Source organism: Poecilia mexicana, unplaced genomic scaffold (genome assembly GCF_051168715.1).
Source record: "Poecilia mexicana isolate PSO_F unplaced genomic scaffold, ASM5116871v1 scaffold_8, whole genome shotgun sequence".
NCBI classification, from domain to species: domain Eukaryota; kingdom Metazoa; phylum Chordata; class Actinopteri; order Cyprinodontiformes; family Poeciliidae; genus Poecilia; species Poecilia mexicana.
Window position 1 is genome coordinate 8,184,690 of NW_028263377.1, and position 19,945 is coordinate 8,204,634.

Consider the following 19,945-nt stretch of genomic DNA (forward strand, 5'->3'; position numbering starts at 1 on the left):
TGTCTTTTCTAAATGGAGTGTGTATATTCTGTGCATAAGTGGGTTCCTCTCACAGCCTAAACACAGAACCACAATTGTAAATTGTTTCAATTGTGTTTTATACCTAATACTAAATATTTAAGTGGAATATTGACATTGTATAGAGTACAGAAAAATTCCCCAAAAATGTAAACATGGGCACTCAGTTCTTGGGTAAAAAAAAACAAAACACATTTAAGTTGTCCTTGCATGACTCAACTGCATTGAAAAGCACACAATTAATCTGAACATCTATGTCCAAGATGAATTTATGCAAATTTCTGACGGGAGCTGCGTACGTTTCATGGAAAAATAAAAATAAAAAAATAACCACAAGGACAAACTTAGAAGCCAATACTTTCATCTTTATTAATCTTGTTCTCATTGTTTAAATAAATTTTTCTTCTGTAAAATCTCAAAACGAAAACACTGAACAGGAGTGTTAAAGCCTGTCTTAATTTAAAACAAATACACAACAACAAACCATTAAAAACGAACGGTAACGCTTACACTGTATCTGTAAACAACCCGCCCCACCCCTCCCCTCCCACTGCACACAGTTTGATAAGATTTGGCATGTCCATTTTTCTCAACGCATATGCCTTCAGCTCTTTGTGTCATTAAAATGTTTTTTTTTTTTAATTATTGCAGGTCAGACAATAAAAAAAGACATATCTACTAAAAAACACTTCAAATGAAAAGGGGAAAAAAGCATTAGTGCCAATATTTCTTAACACACAGTCAGCAGAATACCAAATGCACTCATAACATTTTTTTGTATAGACCTTCTGTATAAGTAAGCAGCCTTGCCCACATTATGACAGGCATTACCATGCGTACACACATCGTCACATTCTCACACACATGCACAGCGACTGCGGTGGTTTATAATCCACTTACTTGGTCTCAGTCTCACTCATACTCATAGTGTGTGTGATGCCGCACGCAGCATCGACACGTGGAGAAATGCATCGTAGCCTGAAAATGCCAGCAATTAAACATGTATCACTGCAACAGTAACAAACATGTTTGAGAACGAATAACAGAAAAAAAAAACTAAACCAAAGAGTGCGTGAGATACAACAGTAGGAGGTCAGCATTTCTGAAAACAGATCAATGACTTTTTTTCTAGTTTTTTTTTTTTCTCAAAATTTCACTATTCAAAAATTAAAATCATACATCCAAACGAAACAAGAAAAAAAAAAACAACAACCCAAAAAACAAACTTAACATACACAGTAAGATACAGCCCTGATCTGGATCAGAGCCGTTTTGCATGTGTTTGGATTCAATCTCTGTCTTTAAGGGGATGTGAATACAAACTGCGCTCCTCAGTGTTCTCTTATAATGATGAAGGTAATGCTGTTTACAGTGCCTGTCTGTCTGAAGGCTTCTCTGTATTTGGTGTGTGCATGTTCATGTAAATCGGTTAAAAAGTCCCCCTACTTACTAAGCACATTGCGATCCAGTCGAGTCTTTAAGACTCACTGACTTTTCTTTTTTTTCTTTTTCATTCTTTTTCAGGTTTCAAGTCTAAGCAGTTGAAATCTTCATGTGTGGAAAAAAAGGCTGAATACACATCTAACAGTCCCTGCATTTGTTTTTTTTTTTCATATATATAATAGCTTAAGTCTGGCCATGAGAATGTGTGTAAGCATGTCTCACATTTCTGCTTTAAGTGTGTGCACGTTAATATGCATACTAGTATATGTACGCACGGGTATGTATTCAGTACATCAATATGCATACCATGTAAATATGTGTGCCATATTAAGTACATATGTATCCCAGTGTATGCCCTATCAGTGTGTTCAAATCCAATCGTACTACTCGTTAGGTGGGCTCATCAGATGGAGTCGGCCCCTCCCCCCAGCAGGTCGCCAGGCAACAGTCCGGCAGAGCCGTCCATTTGGTGCCTTTCCTCCATTTGAGGCGCTCCCCACAGGCTGCTGCTCAGGTATCCTGTGTTTATGCCGCCCCACAGCCCAGACCGCCCGCTCTCCACCCCGCCGACGCCTCCTTCCCCGGCCCCGTTGGTGCTCCACTGGGAGAATATTGCGAGCCCCGGTCCTTGGGCCGAAGACGCTTCCGAAGACGCGCCTGTACCGTCGAGACTCTGCCACCCGGAGCTGGACGACCTTTCCCCTCCGCCGCCGTTTCCGTTTCCGCCTGAAGACGAACCCACCGCCGGTCGCTCACTCCCAGGGGAGCTCCCGCCGCTGCTGGCCACGGCCGCGCCCGTTCCGGATGAACCGGGCGCGCCGTTGCCCGCCGCTCCTCCCGAGCCAGCCCCTTCGGCCTGGGAATGTGCAAAATAGCGTGCAACCTCTTCTTCACTCACAAACTCAGCCAGGATGGTGGTGTTTCCCAGAACACACCTGGAAGGCAAGTAAAGGAAGACGTCTTTTAGGAATACAACCGAATGCAACATTATTCAGTCATTAAACTTCTCAAAGTTTTCTTATGTTATAACTAGAGCCGCAAACAACTATTTGACTTATGATTATCGATTGGAACTAATTTCAATCTAAGAAATCAATTGATTAACTAATAATGTCCGCTTAGACCATGTCTTTGTGCTGTAGGTCAGCCGCCATCCAGCAGAGGGCACCCTGGTCTTCCTTAATTGGAGCCAGATGATACAGGAATTAAGATGGCGGAGACATACAACAGGAAAAAGAAACGGTCCAAACGGAGTCTGGAGTGAGATGCAAGATGCACCTTATATTTCAAAACAGTGCTAGGGCATGTCAAGACAACAAAATATTAAAAAAAATATATAAAATTATCAGAATATAGTCATAAAAGTGGGGAATTTAAAACAAGAGGAAACTTGGGTTCTGGCCGCTTATTAGTTGACTGATGGGAATAATCAACTTTAGATTAACTCATTAATCGGTAACTTCCTCCCTACTTACAACCATAAGCTCTAAAGCATCTATTGCGTTTTATTTTTATAAACAATATTTGAGAAGCACTGGATCCGGGGTGCTGGTGAACTTACATGTGAAGAGCACCCTGAGCCTTGGCCGCCTCCTGCCGGCTGTTATATCGAACCAGAGCGCTGCCCTGGGTTAGGCCCAGGTGAAAGGTCAGCAGGGGGCCGTGCTGCATACAGATAGTCCTCAGCGTGGAGCCGTCAATCTAGAATCAGAAAAAGAAAAAAGAAAAAAAAAAATTAATGTTTGGTGTAAAACATTTCACCAGGTTCATTCAGTATTGGGCCAGAAAAGGTCAAGGAATGTCAGCGGTTGTGTAAGAATGGTTATGCAGAGGAAAAGCTGCGTGTTAATAATGCAGACATCGCACTTTGCATTGAATTCATTTATAATGTCTTAATCATTACGGTGAGATGGAGCGCTACAACGTCTCCAGCGAGATAATCGGTGTGCATTACTAATGTAAGCCCAGAAGTGTTTGAGGAATGTCCTGAAAAAGTAATTTCTGTTAACCCTCATTAAATGGCTGAGTTATCTCTGCAGCCCAGCTCTAGCAGAGTCTGTTTGATCTGATAATACTTATTTTAGAGTGTGAGAATGAATATGCTTTTATCTAAACTATCCTATTTTCTTTGTTTATGGAAGTTGGTGAGGCTGAATCCAAATCCAAAGATCCACTTCAGATTTTTATAGGTGAGAAATTTGGAAAAGTCCAGGATTTTATTCCACTTTAAATTTACATATCACATTGTCTGGCTCATCACATAAAAGTTTCTTGAGTTTGTCCGCAGCTTAAAGGGTGTGCCACTTTTGAAAGGGACTGCATTATTTTCACACAGTAAGCAGTTGCATCATAAAAAAACAATGTAATCACTTTAAAAATATGATAAAATTAGATTAAAAGTTGGTCATCAGTGAGCAACATTCAGGATTTTGCATAAAAGGGATTGTAACCTTCTGTATCCCACAGATCTTTTATCAGAAAACCTTTTATGTGAACCTGCCTAAATATAGTTTATTTAGATGACTAATTCAAAGACTGACGTTGACTAAAATATAGAGGTTACCGACAAGTAAATCTAACCTACCTCTGCTACTGTAATTATTGTTCTGAGTTAAATTTCCAAACAATGCTGATATTTTTAGTCTCCTGTGTCCATGTGAGCGTCCTCTGTCCTTACCTGAGGGGTCAGGTTTCTCAGCAGCAGCCAGCAGCTGCTTCTAGAGGTACCATCACTCCAAGCTGAGCCTAGATAAAACAAACACGTAACAGGAAAAGAGAGGATGAAACAGAAACACTGTTATGCTAACCATGCTAGTCAGAAGCTATGATACATGAAACCTTTTCTTAACAGTATAAAATCAAAACAAAAGCTGACAAAAAAAAAAAGAAAAAAACTGTTATGAAACCAATTCTCTCTCCAAAGTACCTGACCCAAATCTTGACTCTTGATTCATCCCTCCCCAGCTCCGAGCCAACCGCGGCCCTCCAGTTCCCCACGGGGAGGGCGAGGCCTGCTTCTGATTGGTCAGGCCAGGAGGGGGACGCGGCAGCTGTGAGCTATTGCGATTGGTCTTCCATAATTTGTTTTGTCCGATGGGCTCTGGAGGCCAGCTGGGCTTGTACTCAGAGTACTTTCCTGGGAGTGGGAGAAATAAATGAGTTATGAAATGCAAGCTACACAGAGGCAAGTTGCAGATATGACAGCTTAGCAGAGAGAAAACCTGGGGAAACTTTTCTAAAACACAGAACATACGACCATGTAGTGATTTGAATTCCAAATTAATGAGTGGGGGGGAAAAAGGAGTTGAATGCAAAGAAGAAGCAAAATAGAAATCAGACCTGTGCTGTGTGCATTGCTGAGGGGGCTGTCTGAGGCACTGTAGGGCCAGGCACCAGGTGAAGGCAGCGAGGTGTTGAGGGAGGGGTTTGGCCCTGCAAACGGTTCAAACATCAGCAAAAAGAAAGTAACAGCCCAAATACCGAGCCATTAAGAAGATTGTCCTCGCGTGAGGGCTCCAGGAAACGGGCTGGGCTGAGCTACAATACACAGAGCAGTGAAGCTTCAGCGATAAGGAGTGTTCTCGTTTTTATTTATTCCTTAGAAATGTGGCATTTCCTTTAGAGTTTATCTAAAATCCTCACAGGATTTACAGTACGGCAACAGTTGCTGTTAGCTCGACTGGGTTAATTGGCTGCACCTGAGAGAGCACAGATTAACGGCACGCATGGAGAGAGGGCAGATCTGCTTGTTGACGACTTTTATTATTGAACGGCTGTCACAAAAACTATTACCCATTTCCTGTTCAGTTGTCCATTTGACGCTGAAACTCAACAACCTGAATCAGAACATGAATTGGGGGCTCGTCCGGGATATTAACCATGAGCCTCTTGCTTTTGGTAGCTACTCTTCAGCTTCACCATGTTTTAGGAAAAAAAAGCTTAAAGGAATCTGTTTTATTGACATTTTATGGGATACACATGAAACCTGAGAAGTTTGTAGATTTAGTCCCGTACTTTAACTGAGCCATTGTAAAAAAAAAAAAAAAAATAAAATAAAGTTTTTTAACAGAAAATAGGGTCATTCCCTTTTGGAAGGAACTTAATTTATGCTTTTATATTCAACCTCAAAAATACTTTAAGACATTTTATAAAAAGTGTATTTCTACTCTATGATTATGTGTTGCTTTCTGTTAAGCTATCACATAAAATCCTGATATTTGGTTATAATGTGAACGAGGCTAAGAGGTTTGATAACATTTTCATGATGAAGCAAGAAAACTTCAGAAAATCTTGTTAAACTACCAGGGCACTATCATGTCTCTGCCTGTCTTGGTAAACTATTTTATTCAAAATTTTAAAAAAGTGATTTTAAAACATTGACTATATAATAAATACAATATAATCCAACAGCAACTAACAGTACATGTGGTATAATAAGAGTTTATTATCTTTCAGTTGGTCCAAACATCATTTTTAGAGTTAGTACATCGTGTACTTTTGTCTCAAGGATAATATGTAAACACTCAAACCAGGAACTTAAAAACTGGAAGATATTTGGCAGTGAATTACCTATGTTGTCTCGTAGTAATGGGTGGTCCGGATCATTGAGATTTGGGGATGCAGGGGAGCCGAGGACTCTGCCAGGGGTGATGTAGGGGTCAGACTCTGGGTCCCCAGTGCTCTGGATTCCTTTCCATGGCACACCGGGCTGGAACTCTGTCGCAATGGAAACATGAGTAGCTTAAAATGATCTGGCTAATTTGCATGTATTAAAATTTAAAGCCTTGGCTACGTTCTACAATCCTCAGTGTTCACTAATTCTGAATTACAATCTTTAATCTGCTGTTATTTAACTTTAAGGCTGAAACAATTAAACAGATTATTTGTGATTCATTGATTATTGAAATAATGGACAAAAATTTTTTAGAAATCAATCGTTGACCTGCTGGAAAAACAGTATACTATGAGCAGTAATGAAGCCAAAACTGTACAAAAATATATATACACTTGGATTTAAGGAAAAAAAAAAAAGTAAATACATTCTACCCAGAACTCCTAGTTTTAGCTTCACCTGACTCAAATTCTGTAAAAAAAACAAAAACAGTCTTCTCTTAAGCACCTTTTGCTATCCAGTTACTCAATAGTTAATGAAAAAAAAAAATCTACAAATAATCAAGGATACACTAAATGAAGGTTGTGTTATTACATTTTAAACAATGAAGCACTTTCTTATTTAAAAAGGGAATTTATTTTTTTATTTTTTGATATTATGTAAATAAAACACTGCAGTGGATCAATAAAAAAAAAATCAGCAGAATGTGCCAATTTATCAATTCAATTACTAAAATAATTGAAGGTTGCAGCTCTATTTAACTTGTAAAAACATAAGTGTAAAGTTTTCCTCAGACTGTCACTGATCCTGTAAGATGGAAACAGATAAAATGATAAAGAAGCAGCATGTCCACACCTGGAGGCCAGCTTGAAGTGGCAGGTTTGTTTGCCATCTTACTACCAGGAGTTCGGTGCCAGCTGTCTGCAGAGCCCTGAGGTGGGATCCCTAAACCTTCACTGCCCAGCATTTCATACTGGGAGTACGGAGACCCTCCTCGAACCTTTATTGTACTGGGTATAGGGCCTTGCGGATAGCAAAAAAAAACAACACACAACAACTTTAGTCATTTGCTGCGTCACGCTCAGATACACTGTGAATGGCGAGTGAGTAATGGAGTCGCGGCAGCAGCGGAGGTGTGACGTTTGGAGATGCAGGGGAAAAAAATCCCAGTGGGAACCATCTGCTGGCCTACCATTCTTGTGAAGGGCTGTGTCTGGAGGAGACGGAGCAGGGGAATGTCCCTCCATCATCCATTTAAAGCGGGACTGTTGTCCACTCATGTCCTTCATGCCCCCCATCATGGGACTGAGTTCTAGTGTCGACAGGTTGCCACCAGCTGTGAGCCCTGACCAGAAAAAATAAAAAACATCCTGGATCAATCCTTTACTCCGGCTGATGGGCGAGTAAAAACATCAGCTGTCTGGAGGAACGTACCAGAATACATTCCTTGTGATTTGGCATGAAGATCTGATAAGGGACCCCCCATTCCAGTGTGTGGGAGGGGGTCTACCATGGATTGTTTGGACACGCCTCCTCCCAGGTGAGAGGGGGACAGCTTGGAGTTCCCTCCTCCAGGTGTTGCTCCTCCAACTCCAACCTGCTGCTGCTGCCTCTGCTGGAGAATCGCCATGATCCTCGCCAGCTGAGAAGAAAGAAACACAAAGGAAGAAGAATGAGAAAATGTGCAAGTACCATAATTTCTGGACTAGTTAGCGCACCTGAATATAGGCCACACCCACTAAGAAACAACAACAAAAAAAACTTATTGGCTGCACTTGTCTACATACTTGCTTAGACATGTTTCATCATCTTATGTTTTATTAACTTTATATTATAATCCTTTATTTATCTGTAGTTCTATAAATCAAAAACAAACTAAAGTCTGGGTACTTGTGTACATTGCCTGTATCTGCATCATCAGTCTTGTATCATTCAGATTTTGAACTGGAACTTAATTAAGGGTCATCCAGAATCATCCACAGCGATGAAATGGCTTTTAACCCCAACGTCCAATCGGACGACCTCTCATGTCTTCACTTGTTTCACTGCTGCGGTGGCTAACGCTTTAGCAAACAGAAATAAAACTGTCTTCACTAAGCAACCATCACTGTGAATCTCATCGTGTAGTCATGTTGCTTAGCAACACAATAACCTAACTCAACCTGCTGAAACTTAAGTGGGGGGGGGGAAACAAAAAAACAAAAATGCAACCATAACAACCGTCTCCGGAGGAGTCTGTCCACGGAGGCGCCACGCCTTGCTCTGCAACACTTCTGAATGTCTCTGGATGACGTCGGCTAACAGTGGCAGCCCTGACAGAGTGGCCTCTTCTTTGTTGTGTGATCAAGGAAGAGCAGCTGAACCAAAGATGTGTATGATTAAAAAGATCTCTGAAATGCTCACCTGCTGCGGGTCTGTCTGCTGCCTGAGAGGCTGAGGTTGGGGGAACTTCCTCTGGTTCTGCAGGAGCTGCTGTTGCTGCTGCTGCTGCTGCTGCTGTTGTATCAGCAGCTGACAAGCCTGCCACAGACGACGGCAAGAAACGTTTTTTAAAAATCAACGTTCAACAATCGCTTGAACGGCCGATTCGTTCTTGCGAAAGGGTCGCCAGCGGGTGACTCATGTTGGTGAGCTGCGTAACGTTTTAGCGCGTACCAGATGGAACTGCTGCATGTGGGGGTAAATGTTGCTGAGCACTGCAAGCTGCTGCGGGGAAATCTGAGGCGGGAACACTCCTCCACCGACACCACCGACCCCGCCGACACTTCCAACGCCACCGACACCTCCCACTCCCCCTACGCTGCCACCAGGAGAGGGCATCTGCTTCAGCATGGGACCCGGCACCTGTAGGGTTAAAAAAAACAAACAAACAAAAAAACAGAGCGAGAGATTACATATAAAAAGGGGGCTTGGTGACACTAAAGAGAATCATGATAAAAAAATAAAAATAACAGAATCGAATTGATTCCAGGTGCTTTGGGAACGTTATGTACTTTTGTCACTAAACAAGACTTTCTACTCAACAGCTGAAATACACCACAGTCTATAGGCGCTGAGGAATGAAAAAATAAGGAAAATGTAACAAACTTTGCTGCCCCAGTGATTATTGAAAAAAGATAATTTTGTCGTTTTGAGACCATTTTCTTGAAATTTATTGATAATGATGCAACAATCCAATTTCGCCCAATCACAGACCGGAACAACTGAAAAAACGACGAATCACTTTATGTTGTCATTGTTTACACAACGTTGTGATATTTAAATATTTGCAGCTGCAAGTGCAAGCCACTTGTGTTTTTGACCGTCTCCATAGCAACAACTCTGAATCCAGCTGGTGTGAAACCTGTATCCCGATGCTATGGCGCATTTCTGAGTTAAAACCAGAATCAATAATGAACGTAGCGGAGAACATCACAGCCCGACAACAGGTTACCACGGGAACCAAACAAACAACTAAAAGATGCCAGCAAAATTGCAATGACTATGACTCTCATTGGGTACCATAAAAATTAGTGGTACCAGCGAGACAAATACTTGTTTTGTTTTTGTTTGGCAAAAACAAGAAGAAGAAGGAGAAGATGATGGAGGATAGCCAACCTGAGCAGACAGGAACTGATGAGGCACTTGAGCCCGTAACCCTGGGGACGCGTTCATCGAATGCATGCCAGGCTGGTGCATCCCTCGAGGCTGAGACATCCCTCCTCCACCTGCAACAAACACTCCATGGCCACCCATCTGGAACAACAACGTGCCACCAACCATTAGCAACGCTGTGCTGAGAGTCAAACTAAAGGCTTTGAACAGTTTCAAGTGACTTGTGATTCCAATGTGATGTTGAAATTACGTAAATATAGCATAATAAGACTCTTGCCTTATCACCGTAGGGTCCCATGTCACCAGGGCCCATGTCTTTGGAACTAGGCATGCGGTACCCTCCTCCGCTTCGTCCTCCTCTTCGCATCTCTCCATTGTAGTCATTTATTCCTCTCTTGTCCCCGTCCATCTTTTTATCCACCCCAGGATCATCACCCTAAGAAAAAAATAAAAATAGGAATGTTTTTAATGATAACTTCTTATAAAAGTGAAGGGGTTTGGGACTTTTGGAGAACTTCTTACCAGAAGACCCATGTTGGAAAACTGGCGTGATACTGGATTCATCCAGCTGTCACCTCCTCCACTCTGTAAGAAACCCAAACATCGCTCTCAATCAAAAACAAGCAAAAATGTTTTAAAAATAGTTATTTTTCCATAAATAATGATGTACATGGTTAAAAAAAAGAGGAAATCAAGATGGACGCAACATGAAACATCCATCATTGGCTGTGCGATTATCTGTTTGGATTGAAAGACTATCGACAGTGTCTTTGTTTCCATCAATGTGGGAAAAGAGTAAAAAACAAAGTGAAAAAATAAGCAAGTAGAAGAAAAAAACGGTTCTGTTCCAGAAAGGTCGCCCCGTTCCTAACCTTGATGTTTCCTCTCTTCCCAGGGTGACTCTGACCCCAGCCTCCAGAGTTAAATGACGAGCCGCTTCCCTGAGAACCCGCGCTGTTCCAGACTCCACCACCGCCGCCGCCATCCTCGTCATCCTCCCAGCTCGGGTGCCGGGACGCAGCGATGGAGCCGTCGCCCTTCCCGCCCCAGCTGTCCACCGACTTCACTCCTGCAGCAAAAACAAAGCAAGACGGCTTAAGAAGCAGCCCAGCCTAGAGATTCTTGAGAAGAACTGGGTATTGGTGCTAAACAGTGGATTAAAATCTTCGAAAGCCACTGGAGCTGCATAAGTAAACGTTTCGGTTCCTACCAGGTTTGCTGGGGTTGGGTGAAGGGTTCCTCCAGCCAGATGATTTGCTGGAATCGTCCGGTTCTCCCCAGCCGGTCGCAGCGTCCGACGCCTGGCCCCAAGCCGCTGTACCATCATCCACGCTTTGTGCAGCTCCACCCCACATGCCTGTAAAGGAATTGAACATTTAGTTTTATAATTTGCTATGGAAACGGACGCCTTGTAATCAGTCCCGATTGTTATTCTGCTTCCCTTACCCACTGCTCCACTGCCGGGGTTGGAGTTGATGCTGTGCTGCCGTCTCGGAGGCTGCTGTTGCATCGCTGGCGGCGGCGGACCCTGTGGGCCTTGATTCGACCCCGGCGCGGTGCTGTTCTTGTCCCACAGGTTCACATTCTTGTTGTTGTAGCGCGTTGGGTCCCCCCAGGCTGACGTGCCGTCGTCGATCTCCATCTTCCTGCTTATGGACTGAGGTGACGGTTCCTCCCAGCCACTGGGCTCCAGCGGGTCCCCCGCACCTCCGGAGATTTGAGGAATCGGGCCAGAGGTCCACCCCAAACTTTGGTTCTGGTTCTTTGAAAGTTGAGCTCCGCCTCCGACACTCGGCTGGCTGTTCCACCCCCCCGGTGATTGCTGCTGCTGCTGTTGATGATGATGATGATGATGATTTTGGGCTTTCGTTGGTGCCGCTTGGCTGTTTGGTATCTGTGCTGCGTTGGGTTTGGCGCCCCCCCAGTCCTGGTGGGATTTGCCTCCACCCACATCTCCTCCACTGCCCCACCCTCCTCGCTGAGATCCCCCTTCGTCCACGTTTCCCCAGGAGGATCCCTCGTCGGAGTTGCTTCCGACTCTACTCCTCCCGTCTCCCCACCCGGCCCCAGAAGCAGAGTCTCTCTTGCCCCATTCCTCTCCCCAACCACCTGTTTCTCCTCTTGTAGATCCTTTCCACCCCCCTGTTCCTTTGTCTTCTGCTCCGTCTCCCCACCCGCTACCCTGTTGTTCAAAGTCTTGCCAGTTTTTCCTTCCTCCTCTGTGACCTCCCCACTGCTGGTCGTCCGTCCTCCATCCTTTGCCCTCTTTGTCAGGTGGGGGTTCCCCCCATCCTCCAGCTGCCTTTCCTTGACCGCCCTGCATGTCGTCTTCCGGCGATCCTGGCTTCCTCATGGTGCTGCTAGGCATAAAAGGACCACCAGTAGACTGCGTAGCGCCACCCTCCCAATTGTCCCTGGGCGTAGTGGGGCCAGAGTTTAGGCTGCCGGACGACACATCATTGGACGCAGAACCGCTCTCGGAGGGGTACCTGGAGCTGCGGATGGTGGTAGTGTTTATGGTTGCTGATGAGAATGCAGAGGAAGATGAAGGGTTTCTTTCGTTTCTGTTCCCTACACCTTTTGAGGTGTCCAGGTCCCAGGCCACGTTCTGCTTGATCTGAGTCTGGCCCCAGCCCGTGTTGGACAGAACCCGGGGGTCCAGGTCGGATCTGTTGAGCATGCTAAGTAAGGCCACGTCTGCCCCGGAGGAATGGTCGGAATGGTGCCGCGCGGAGCGCTCCTTCTGTCCGCCTCCGCTTCCAGCAACGGATCCACCGCCGCTCGACGACGAATGTCCCCCACCGCCACCGACAGCTCCACCCGGCCCTCCTGGGCCTCCCCACTCCCCGACTGTCCCATCTCCACCTTCCATCCCTTTCTGATTGTCCCAAGCTTTTGTCATAGTTGCTAAGTTTTGCGAGGCAGAGTCCTCTAAACAGCCGCCGCCGCCGCTGTCCGTGCTGCTGCTGATGCTGCTTCCATCCACTTCTCCTCCACTTCCTATTGCTAAGTTAATAGAACCTACACTTTCTGTGGTGCCGCCCCAATTCACTTCTGTACTTCCTCCTTCCCAAGCTCCCTGAGATACAACTGGGTTGGTTGACCCCCCGCCATTCCCCTTGCCCCACCCGGCTTTGTCGTCCTGGCTACCAAACCTCCAAACATTCCCTTCGTGCCCCTGAGCTCCAGTACCCCCTCCGCCCCACCCATCCGCCTGCGAGGCACCAGCGCCAGGTTCGGAGGTCACCGGAGGCATGGCGCTCCAAGATGACGAGGCAGCAGAGGAGGAAGACAGAGACCCAGAAGTATTCGCCTCACCTTCACTGCCAACCTCAGAGTTTCCCTCGTTGACGCCTTCCTGATTTGGTCCCGCTTCCCTCCCCGCCCCGCCCGAACACGGCTCTGGCCCTGGATTTCCTAAGTGCTGCTGCTGCTGTTCTCCAGTCTTGGCCCCCACAGCGGTTTCAGTGTGCTGCTGGTAGAGACCAGTTTGATTCACAGATGAAAGTGTCTGAGTGGTGATGACAGTGGTGCTGGCAGAGAATGAGGAAGCTGAAGTCACGGACGAGTGTTGCGATGAGGCGCTACAAGCCGGAACGGAGGTCCCGCTCTGCCCCAGGGCGGGCCAGGCAGACGGGTTCACATTAGGGTTGAAATTGGCACCAGGGACGCTGCTGCTGCCACCCAACGGGCTCTCCTGAGGCCCAGGAAGAAGATGGGAGACTTTGGAATTGTAAGATGCTGCCGAGCCTTGGCCTACCTCCACTTGGGACGCGGCGGAGGAGACCCACACACCACTTGGCTGAGCACATTCAATAGGCGAGGAAGAAGAAGAAAGAGGAGAAGAGCGAGGTGGGGAAAGATTGTCCATGTTCCCTTCTCCTCCTCCTACTCCTCCTGCAGTTCCTCCCTTCTGCTGCATGTTTCTCTCCCCCCATGAGGCACTACTGTTGTTGTTACCAGGGCAGTCCTGCTCCTGCATCCCTCCTCCAGCCCCTTCAGAAATCAGTTTGGGGCCAGCAGTGATGCTAGGCCAGTCATCCAGGTCAGTCCCATCCATAAACACCTTCCCGCAGCCCTGAGAGGAGGACTGGCCGCCGGAGCCGGCCCCCCATGTGGAATTTGCATAAGTTGAAGTAGTAGTAGAAGACGACAGAGCAGCAACACAAAATGAGGATGAGGTGGGGGGTGAAGGGGAGGATGAACCCACGTTGGAATCTGTGGACAGAAGTTGAAGAAGTTACTGTAACTGGGAGTTTAATTGAACATTTCACATGTTGGGTTCCTCCAGTTTTCAACCGAATCTATTGAAGGATACGACAGTTCTGGAGACTTGGTCAGTTTTATTCTGAGTTTCTGTGGAGGATAATAATAAAGGGAGTCATTTTGATAAATCAGATTATTTGAATTACGGCTGCACCAAGGAATCGGCACAGGCTTCCTTATTGTTTGGTGATTCTTGCATGAGAAATCAATCTTATCTACCTTCACAAAGGTCTGAAAATCAGTCACTTTTCCTTTTAGCTCTGCCTGAGGGAGATCTGACCGACTGACTCGCCCACCAGGTCACGCCTGCACATGTGCCGCTAACAATAGTCGTCCCACTGCTGCCGACTTGGCAACTTTGTTAATATATTTAGCAACTTTTCAGACAAAAGAAATCGGTATCGGCCAAAATTGGAATCGGTGAGTCAGGCTTACTAAATATTGGTGATCGGCCAGAAAAGGGCAATCGGCGCTCCCCTTATTAGAACAACACTGTGATTTGTTTTTCAAAAGGCATTCAGTGTTTCTTCTACAAAGTTCCCATTTATGGAAAACTGCTTTTCTCTAGATTTATGTTTTCAGTTAACATCAGCTAATCGCACATCGAAATACAGAAATCTGCATGTTTAATTTTTCTGCTCTACACCTGGTTGCCTTTAGCCTCACCTGTATTTCCGTCGGCGTTTGCATTGGGGCTTTCTGCCCCCTGTAAGGATGGGGCAACATCCCAGCCACTGCCTCCTCCCACCCCTCCCGTACTGCTTTCCCCTCCCCCCAACAGCATGGAGGACAGCGGCGGCTGGCCCCTCTTCAGTAGCACTTTATGGTCCTGCTGGCAGCGAAATCGCGGTGGGACTTCTCTAGACATGTATCGCTGCTGCTGCTGCTGCGAACTCTGACTTCCAGAAGGAGACGAGGCGGAGGCGGAGGAGGGCTGTCCGTTGGCCACAGCAGTTCGCTGCTTTGCATTGTTCCCGCCACCAGGAGGGACTTGGGCGGAACCCCCACCTGCACCAGGACTGGGGGACGACGGGGAAACGGGGCCAGGGCTGGGGGACGCTGAGCCTGGGGTGGCGAGCGGCTGGGAACAGGAGGGCTTGGCTGGTTCTGGCACTGAAACGTCAGAAAAGCTTGTTTACGACATTGGAATTAATGTAAGATTCACAACGAGGCCCGTCACGATAAACTGCTGCACGATAAATTGTCCCAGCAGTTATTGCGATAAACAATTTTGTTGGTTTGAGACCATTTTCTAATCATGTGGTATAATAATGCAAGTTTGCTCTCTCAAAGACCAATAAACTTTTAATTTAGCAGAAAACAGATAACACTGGGACCAAAATAAAACAACAATAAACAGAAATAAAAAACAAACACAATCGAAGTCATACATAAAATGGATTGTGGCATCTCTGCAAATAAAATGCAAATAATAAATCTCATTTTATCGTGCGATTAATTATTTGCGACAGTTTTATTCACAATGTTAATGCAGAGCAAATCTTTACATTACTCACGATATTTAATGTAATCCATGAATAATAAAGTCATGATTAAAAATATTTACATATATTTACCTTTGATTTTCTGTTCTGGCACCTAAAAGAAGAAACAGATACATAAAAAAATAATATAAAACATCATGTTTTATTCATAAAACAGCATAAATGATACACTTTCAAATGGTTCCAAGCAGAAATCCATAAAGATCCTCAAGATCTTTCGCTCATCTTTGGATTTGTGCCTTTATCTGGAGAAAAATCTACAGTAGCTGCACCAAACTCTTCTAAACTTCCTTCTATTTTATTTCTACAATCTTTCACAAGCTCAGAATAAAAATAGAAAGTTTGTGGGTTTTCTCAGAGCAGAATGGAAATGACAATCTCACATGTAAAAATAAATAGCTACCAATACAGCAAAGCTAAAAAAGCAACTCAGAGCCTGAGTAAAAAAGAAATACTAATTTCTTTCCTACTTGCATAAATGACCTCTACAAGTAGTTAGAATTGGACAATTTTGGTCACAAAAATAAAATAAACTGTTTAGTTTTTCGTCCATAAGACGCCCAGGTATTAATGTACATGCTTTAGTGTGAGCCTGATTCAACTTCTGCTTTTATCATCTGGACAAATCAGTCAGACTGAATCCGTTTTGACTAATGAGAAACATTTCTAGATCCATCTTAAAATATAATTTCACCTCAACTACATTTTTTTTATTTTTTTTTAAACTAACTGAAAATACACAGCAGGAGCTCGAGGCTGACCTTCTGAGAGGTTTCCCTTTTCTTTTTCTCTTCTTTCTTCTTTTTCTTGTCTTCCATGAACTGCTGTTCCCCTTCTTGATTCTCCTGCCTGCGAACAAGAAATGCACACATTCAATTATTCATGCCATTAATGCCACTGCAGTTTAGACGCACGTGCGTCCGAGTCGCGCCGTCTTCAAAAACAAGCGGGACGTTTCGACGCGTTCATCAGATCGTCTCCGACAACGTCGGCGTCGTAAAGAGCGAGAGAGAGAGAAACGGTAACCGGGGCTAGACAACTTAGAGAGCAGGCCTTGGTACTCTGGCGCTGCGTTGCATAATTCATTAACCAGCAAACCATTGCAAGTCCAAACGGCAGACAGTGCAGACTGCAGGAAAAATTTTTTTTTAAAAATACACACGTGTGGACTCGTATGTTTCTGAAAACGGCGCCATTTGACGCGTTTTAGCAGCAGAGGATAATAGTTTTCATGTGAGCTTATCACAGGTGAGTCAGCTGAGCAAAAGAGAGAAAATTAACAATGAGAAGGTTTTCTTTTTAAAAGAAAATTTCACCAGAAACCCAAAAGTTTCTGAGACCTCAGTAGAACGTTGATCTGAAATTATTTCACAGCTTTGTTTCATTTAATTCATGAAGCAAAAATAAAAATCGTGACTCCTTTAAGTCCTCTGTAAGAAATATAATGCAAGAATAGAAACCTTTTAACTGCTACACTGACCTAGACAGCACGTCCTGTTATTGGAGCTCAGCTTGTGAACACATCAGAATACTTTTGTGTGTTTTATGTCGCAGCAAAACTATCCATTTTTTTTTACGTTATCGCAACTGCAACATAATTGAAATTCTGTTTTTAGACGCAGGCGTTTGCAGCGGAAGTATTCGAGAGCCCCTGAATGCTCGTCGTTTAAAACGACAGACTACAATGCATGTTGGGGGATTTTAGTATTTTAGAATGTAGTGCATGAATGCGACATGGAAAGAAAAAAGGTTTTACTTTTTAAATGGAAAAATAAATACAAATCTGAAACGTGTGGCATGCTTTTGCAGGGACATAGCAGAACATGGCTCCTTATTCATTGGGGTATGTCTCAACCAGAGTTTTGGGGATCTAATCTAAGTCAAACTGGAAAGAGAGCATCAGTTTGACTCTTGCTTGTTTGATTTAGCTCTAAACTTTGACTGGACCGTTCAAACACCTGAAATGGTGTTTGAATATACTGTGATCGAAATCCTTATTATCAAAACAAAGCAAAGTCCTGCTCTGTCTCAAATAAAAAAAAAAACTAAAAAAAAACACAGCCAGGTATGGAATACCAGTTGTAGCTCTTGCTGCTTTTAGGGTCGATGTCCTGCTGGAAGGTGAACCTCCGCCACAGTTTCAATTATTTTTCTACTCCATCCATAATCCCTGTCGCTGATAAAGTAAAGCATCCCCACAGCATGATGCTGCCACCTCCATCTCACACTGTGGAGATGATGTGTTTTAGATGGTGTGCAGTTGTCAGTGCTCTACAACAATATTTTGCATTTAGTTCAAAAGCCCTATTTTGGCCTTTAATGGCTTTCTTTTGGTTTTTGTTGTCGTCACTATTCACATGAAGATTTGTGCCAGCTGTGCCGCACTGTTTCTATTTTCAGATGGTGGAACACTTTGCTCTACAAAAAGCTCAAACTACCCAAAGGTGAAACATGCTGGCCATTTAAGTGACTTCTGAAGGGAGTTGGTAGCACTGCAATTTGTTTGGGGGCTTTAGGGGGGGAAGTGGTCTCAATGGAAATACATGCAACACTTTCCTTTTTTTTTTCTGCAAAATAAAATAAAAATTAAAAGTCAGGTTCCACTTTCCTTCTTCAAAACTATGCACCACCTTATGTTGTCCTATTACATAAAACCCAATTTAAATACATTGAATTTGTTATGCCAGAGGGACAAAAAGTTACTTTCGCAAGCCGCCGTCGTTGAACCGTTTCAGCTTGTTTAGCTGCACCTAATTAGCACAATGTTTACGTTGCTAGCGCAAGCTAACTGGGTAGCTTGTGGGTTTAATCCGCCACTATGTAACACACGACGTGTCTTTACATTGTTTTTAAGTGCACGCGAGAAGCCGCAGGAAAAATTAATAAGCCTTATCTAAATAATACGCTAACGAGGAGCAGTGGAGGTTTGGGGGTAGCTGTCAACAGAGCAGCTTTACCCGAAGAAGCTCAACATGGTCCCCCGTGAAGCAGCGGCTGAGCACCGTCCTCTGACCCACAGAGCCGGGGGTTAGAGGCGGCGAGCTGTCAGGGAGCAAGGTGTCTCCCTGCGGCTCCGCACAGCCACATCCTGAACGCAGCCGACAAACACCAACGTCACGTTAACTTACTAACAAACAATATGCCGCTTGTTCTCGTTCTCCCTCCTACACACATTTTGCAATTAGACCCTCGACAACCTTTTAAGCTTTTCAAGCGAGTGGCGGGTTAGCAGGCTACCAGGGTGCTGGGCTCCAACATTTGCCAGGGCCAAATTTATACGACGAAACTTGTATGACGTTTGTCCAAGCGAAGCTACCCTAAAACAGCGTTGTAGCTCGCCGTGTGAATGAAGGAACAGCTGCGGGTTTAGCTGCGTCATTTGCGATGTGGAAAGACTCCCGGAGCGCATAAACATTTAAAAAGGTAATTACTCACCTCGGGAATCACACAGGACATAAAGTGCTTCTGTGCAAATATTCTTGCAGACCCACCGCTAGCAGGCTAGCAAGGTAGCTAGCCTAGCGAGCTAGTTCTTCGAGGCTTTCAAGGCTAAATTGAATAAGAAATGACATCACCGGCAGGCGAAAAAATGTTAATCGTAGAAAAAGTGGAAAAAAAACCGCAACTACCCTTTTTTTGCGCAAACGTAGTTCTCAAGCTGTAAACAAAAAATACATATCCTCTTGATGACTGTCTATCGCTGTGTGATCGGTTAGTTTACTATCGGCCATTTTGCTTCTCTGTGGAGGTTCAGCCAGTGTATTATATCACCAGGCTGCTTGTTGATCAGAGAGGGGAGGAGGAGCACGGCGAGATCGGCCGTGGACCAGCAGAGGGCGCCTTTGAGCTATGAGCGCATTCCGCGAGGGTAGCAATTATACGTTTGGTCCACCAGAGGGCGCGTTTACCTTTAGTAATGCACCCAGGGGCCCAATAAAATTGAGACATTTTATTAAATTCAGCCTGCTATTACTTAGTTTTGATTCAGAACGAAGAAGAGGAGTGTTATTATTATTAGAATAGTGATGATTGCAATTATTTAACATCTTTGTAAGTAACTACCATCAGTTATAATAATTAATATATTATTATTATTATTATTATTATTTAATTGTATAAATATATATATTATTCACATATATAAATAAATTATTTTACAATTGATATTATTTTACTTAGGAACCGGTATTAATATCAACACATTTTAAATGAGTTTATATTATATTATTTATATATACTATTTCAAAACTTCACATTTGTTTGCTTAACTGCGTCACTGAACGCATTATTTATAATCACAGCGCCCTCTGGTGGATTGTGTTTAAGTTACTATGCTTAGAAGATTAATACTATTAAATAATAAAGTAATAAGGATTTAAGCCACTCATCTTGAAATAGAGGGATTACTTAACCCACAAAAGTCCTGCCTTTTATTTTATTTTGAAATTCAGTGTTATTTTAAGCTAACAGTAAACAGAAATATTACAATGCAAAATAAAAATCATGA

The 19,945-nt window shown here is 44.1% G+C and overlaps 1 protein-coding gene across 1 annotated transcript; it reads right to left on the minus strand.

The window, feature by feature from the left end:
- Positions 1-362: 362 nt before the first annotated feature.
- On the minus strand, positions 363-19,219 carry LOC106915473 (trinucleotide repeat-containing gene 6B protein-like). Its single transcript, XM_014983085.2, has 21 exons — positions 18,874-19,219; positions 16,200-16,287; positions 15,511-15,532; positions 14,600-15,046; positions 11,114-13,885; positions 10,878-11,024; positions 10,540-10,736; positions 10,190-10,252; positions 9,945-10,103; positions 9,671-9,808; positions 8,729-8,917; positions 8,477-8,593; positions 7,508-7,715; positions 7,266-7,418; positions 6,929-7,096; positions 6,031-6,177; positions 4,801-4,893; positions 4,388-4,597; positions 4,139-4,206; positions 3,023-3,162; positions 363-2,396 (listed from the first exon to the last, which is right to left on the minus strand). The coding sequence occupies exons 2-21, from the start codon at positions 16,254-16,256 to the stop codon at positions 1,865-1,867; spliced, it is 6,027 nt and encodes a 2,008-aa protein (XP_014838571.2). The 5' UTR covers positions 16,257-16,287; positions 18,874-19,219; the 3' UTR covers positions 363-1,864.
- Positions 19,220-19,945: the final 726 nt, after the last annotated feature.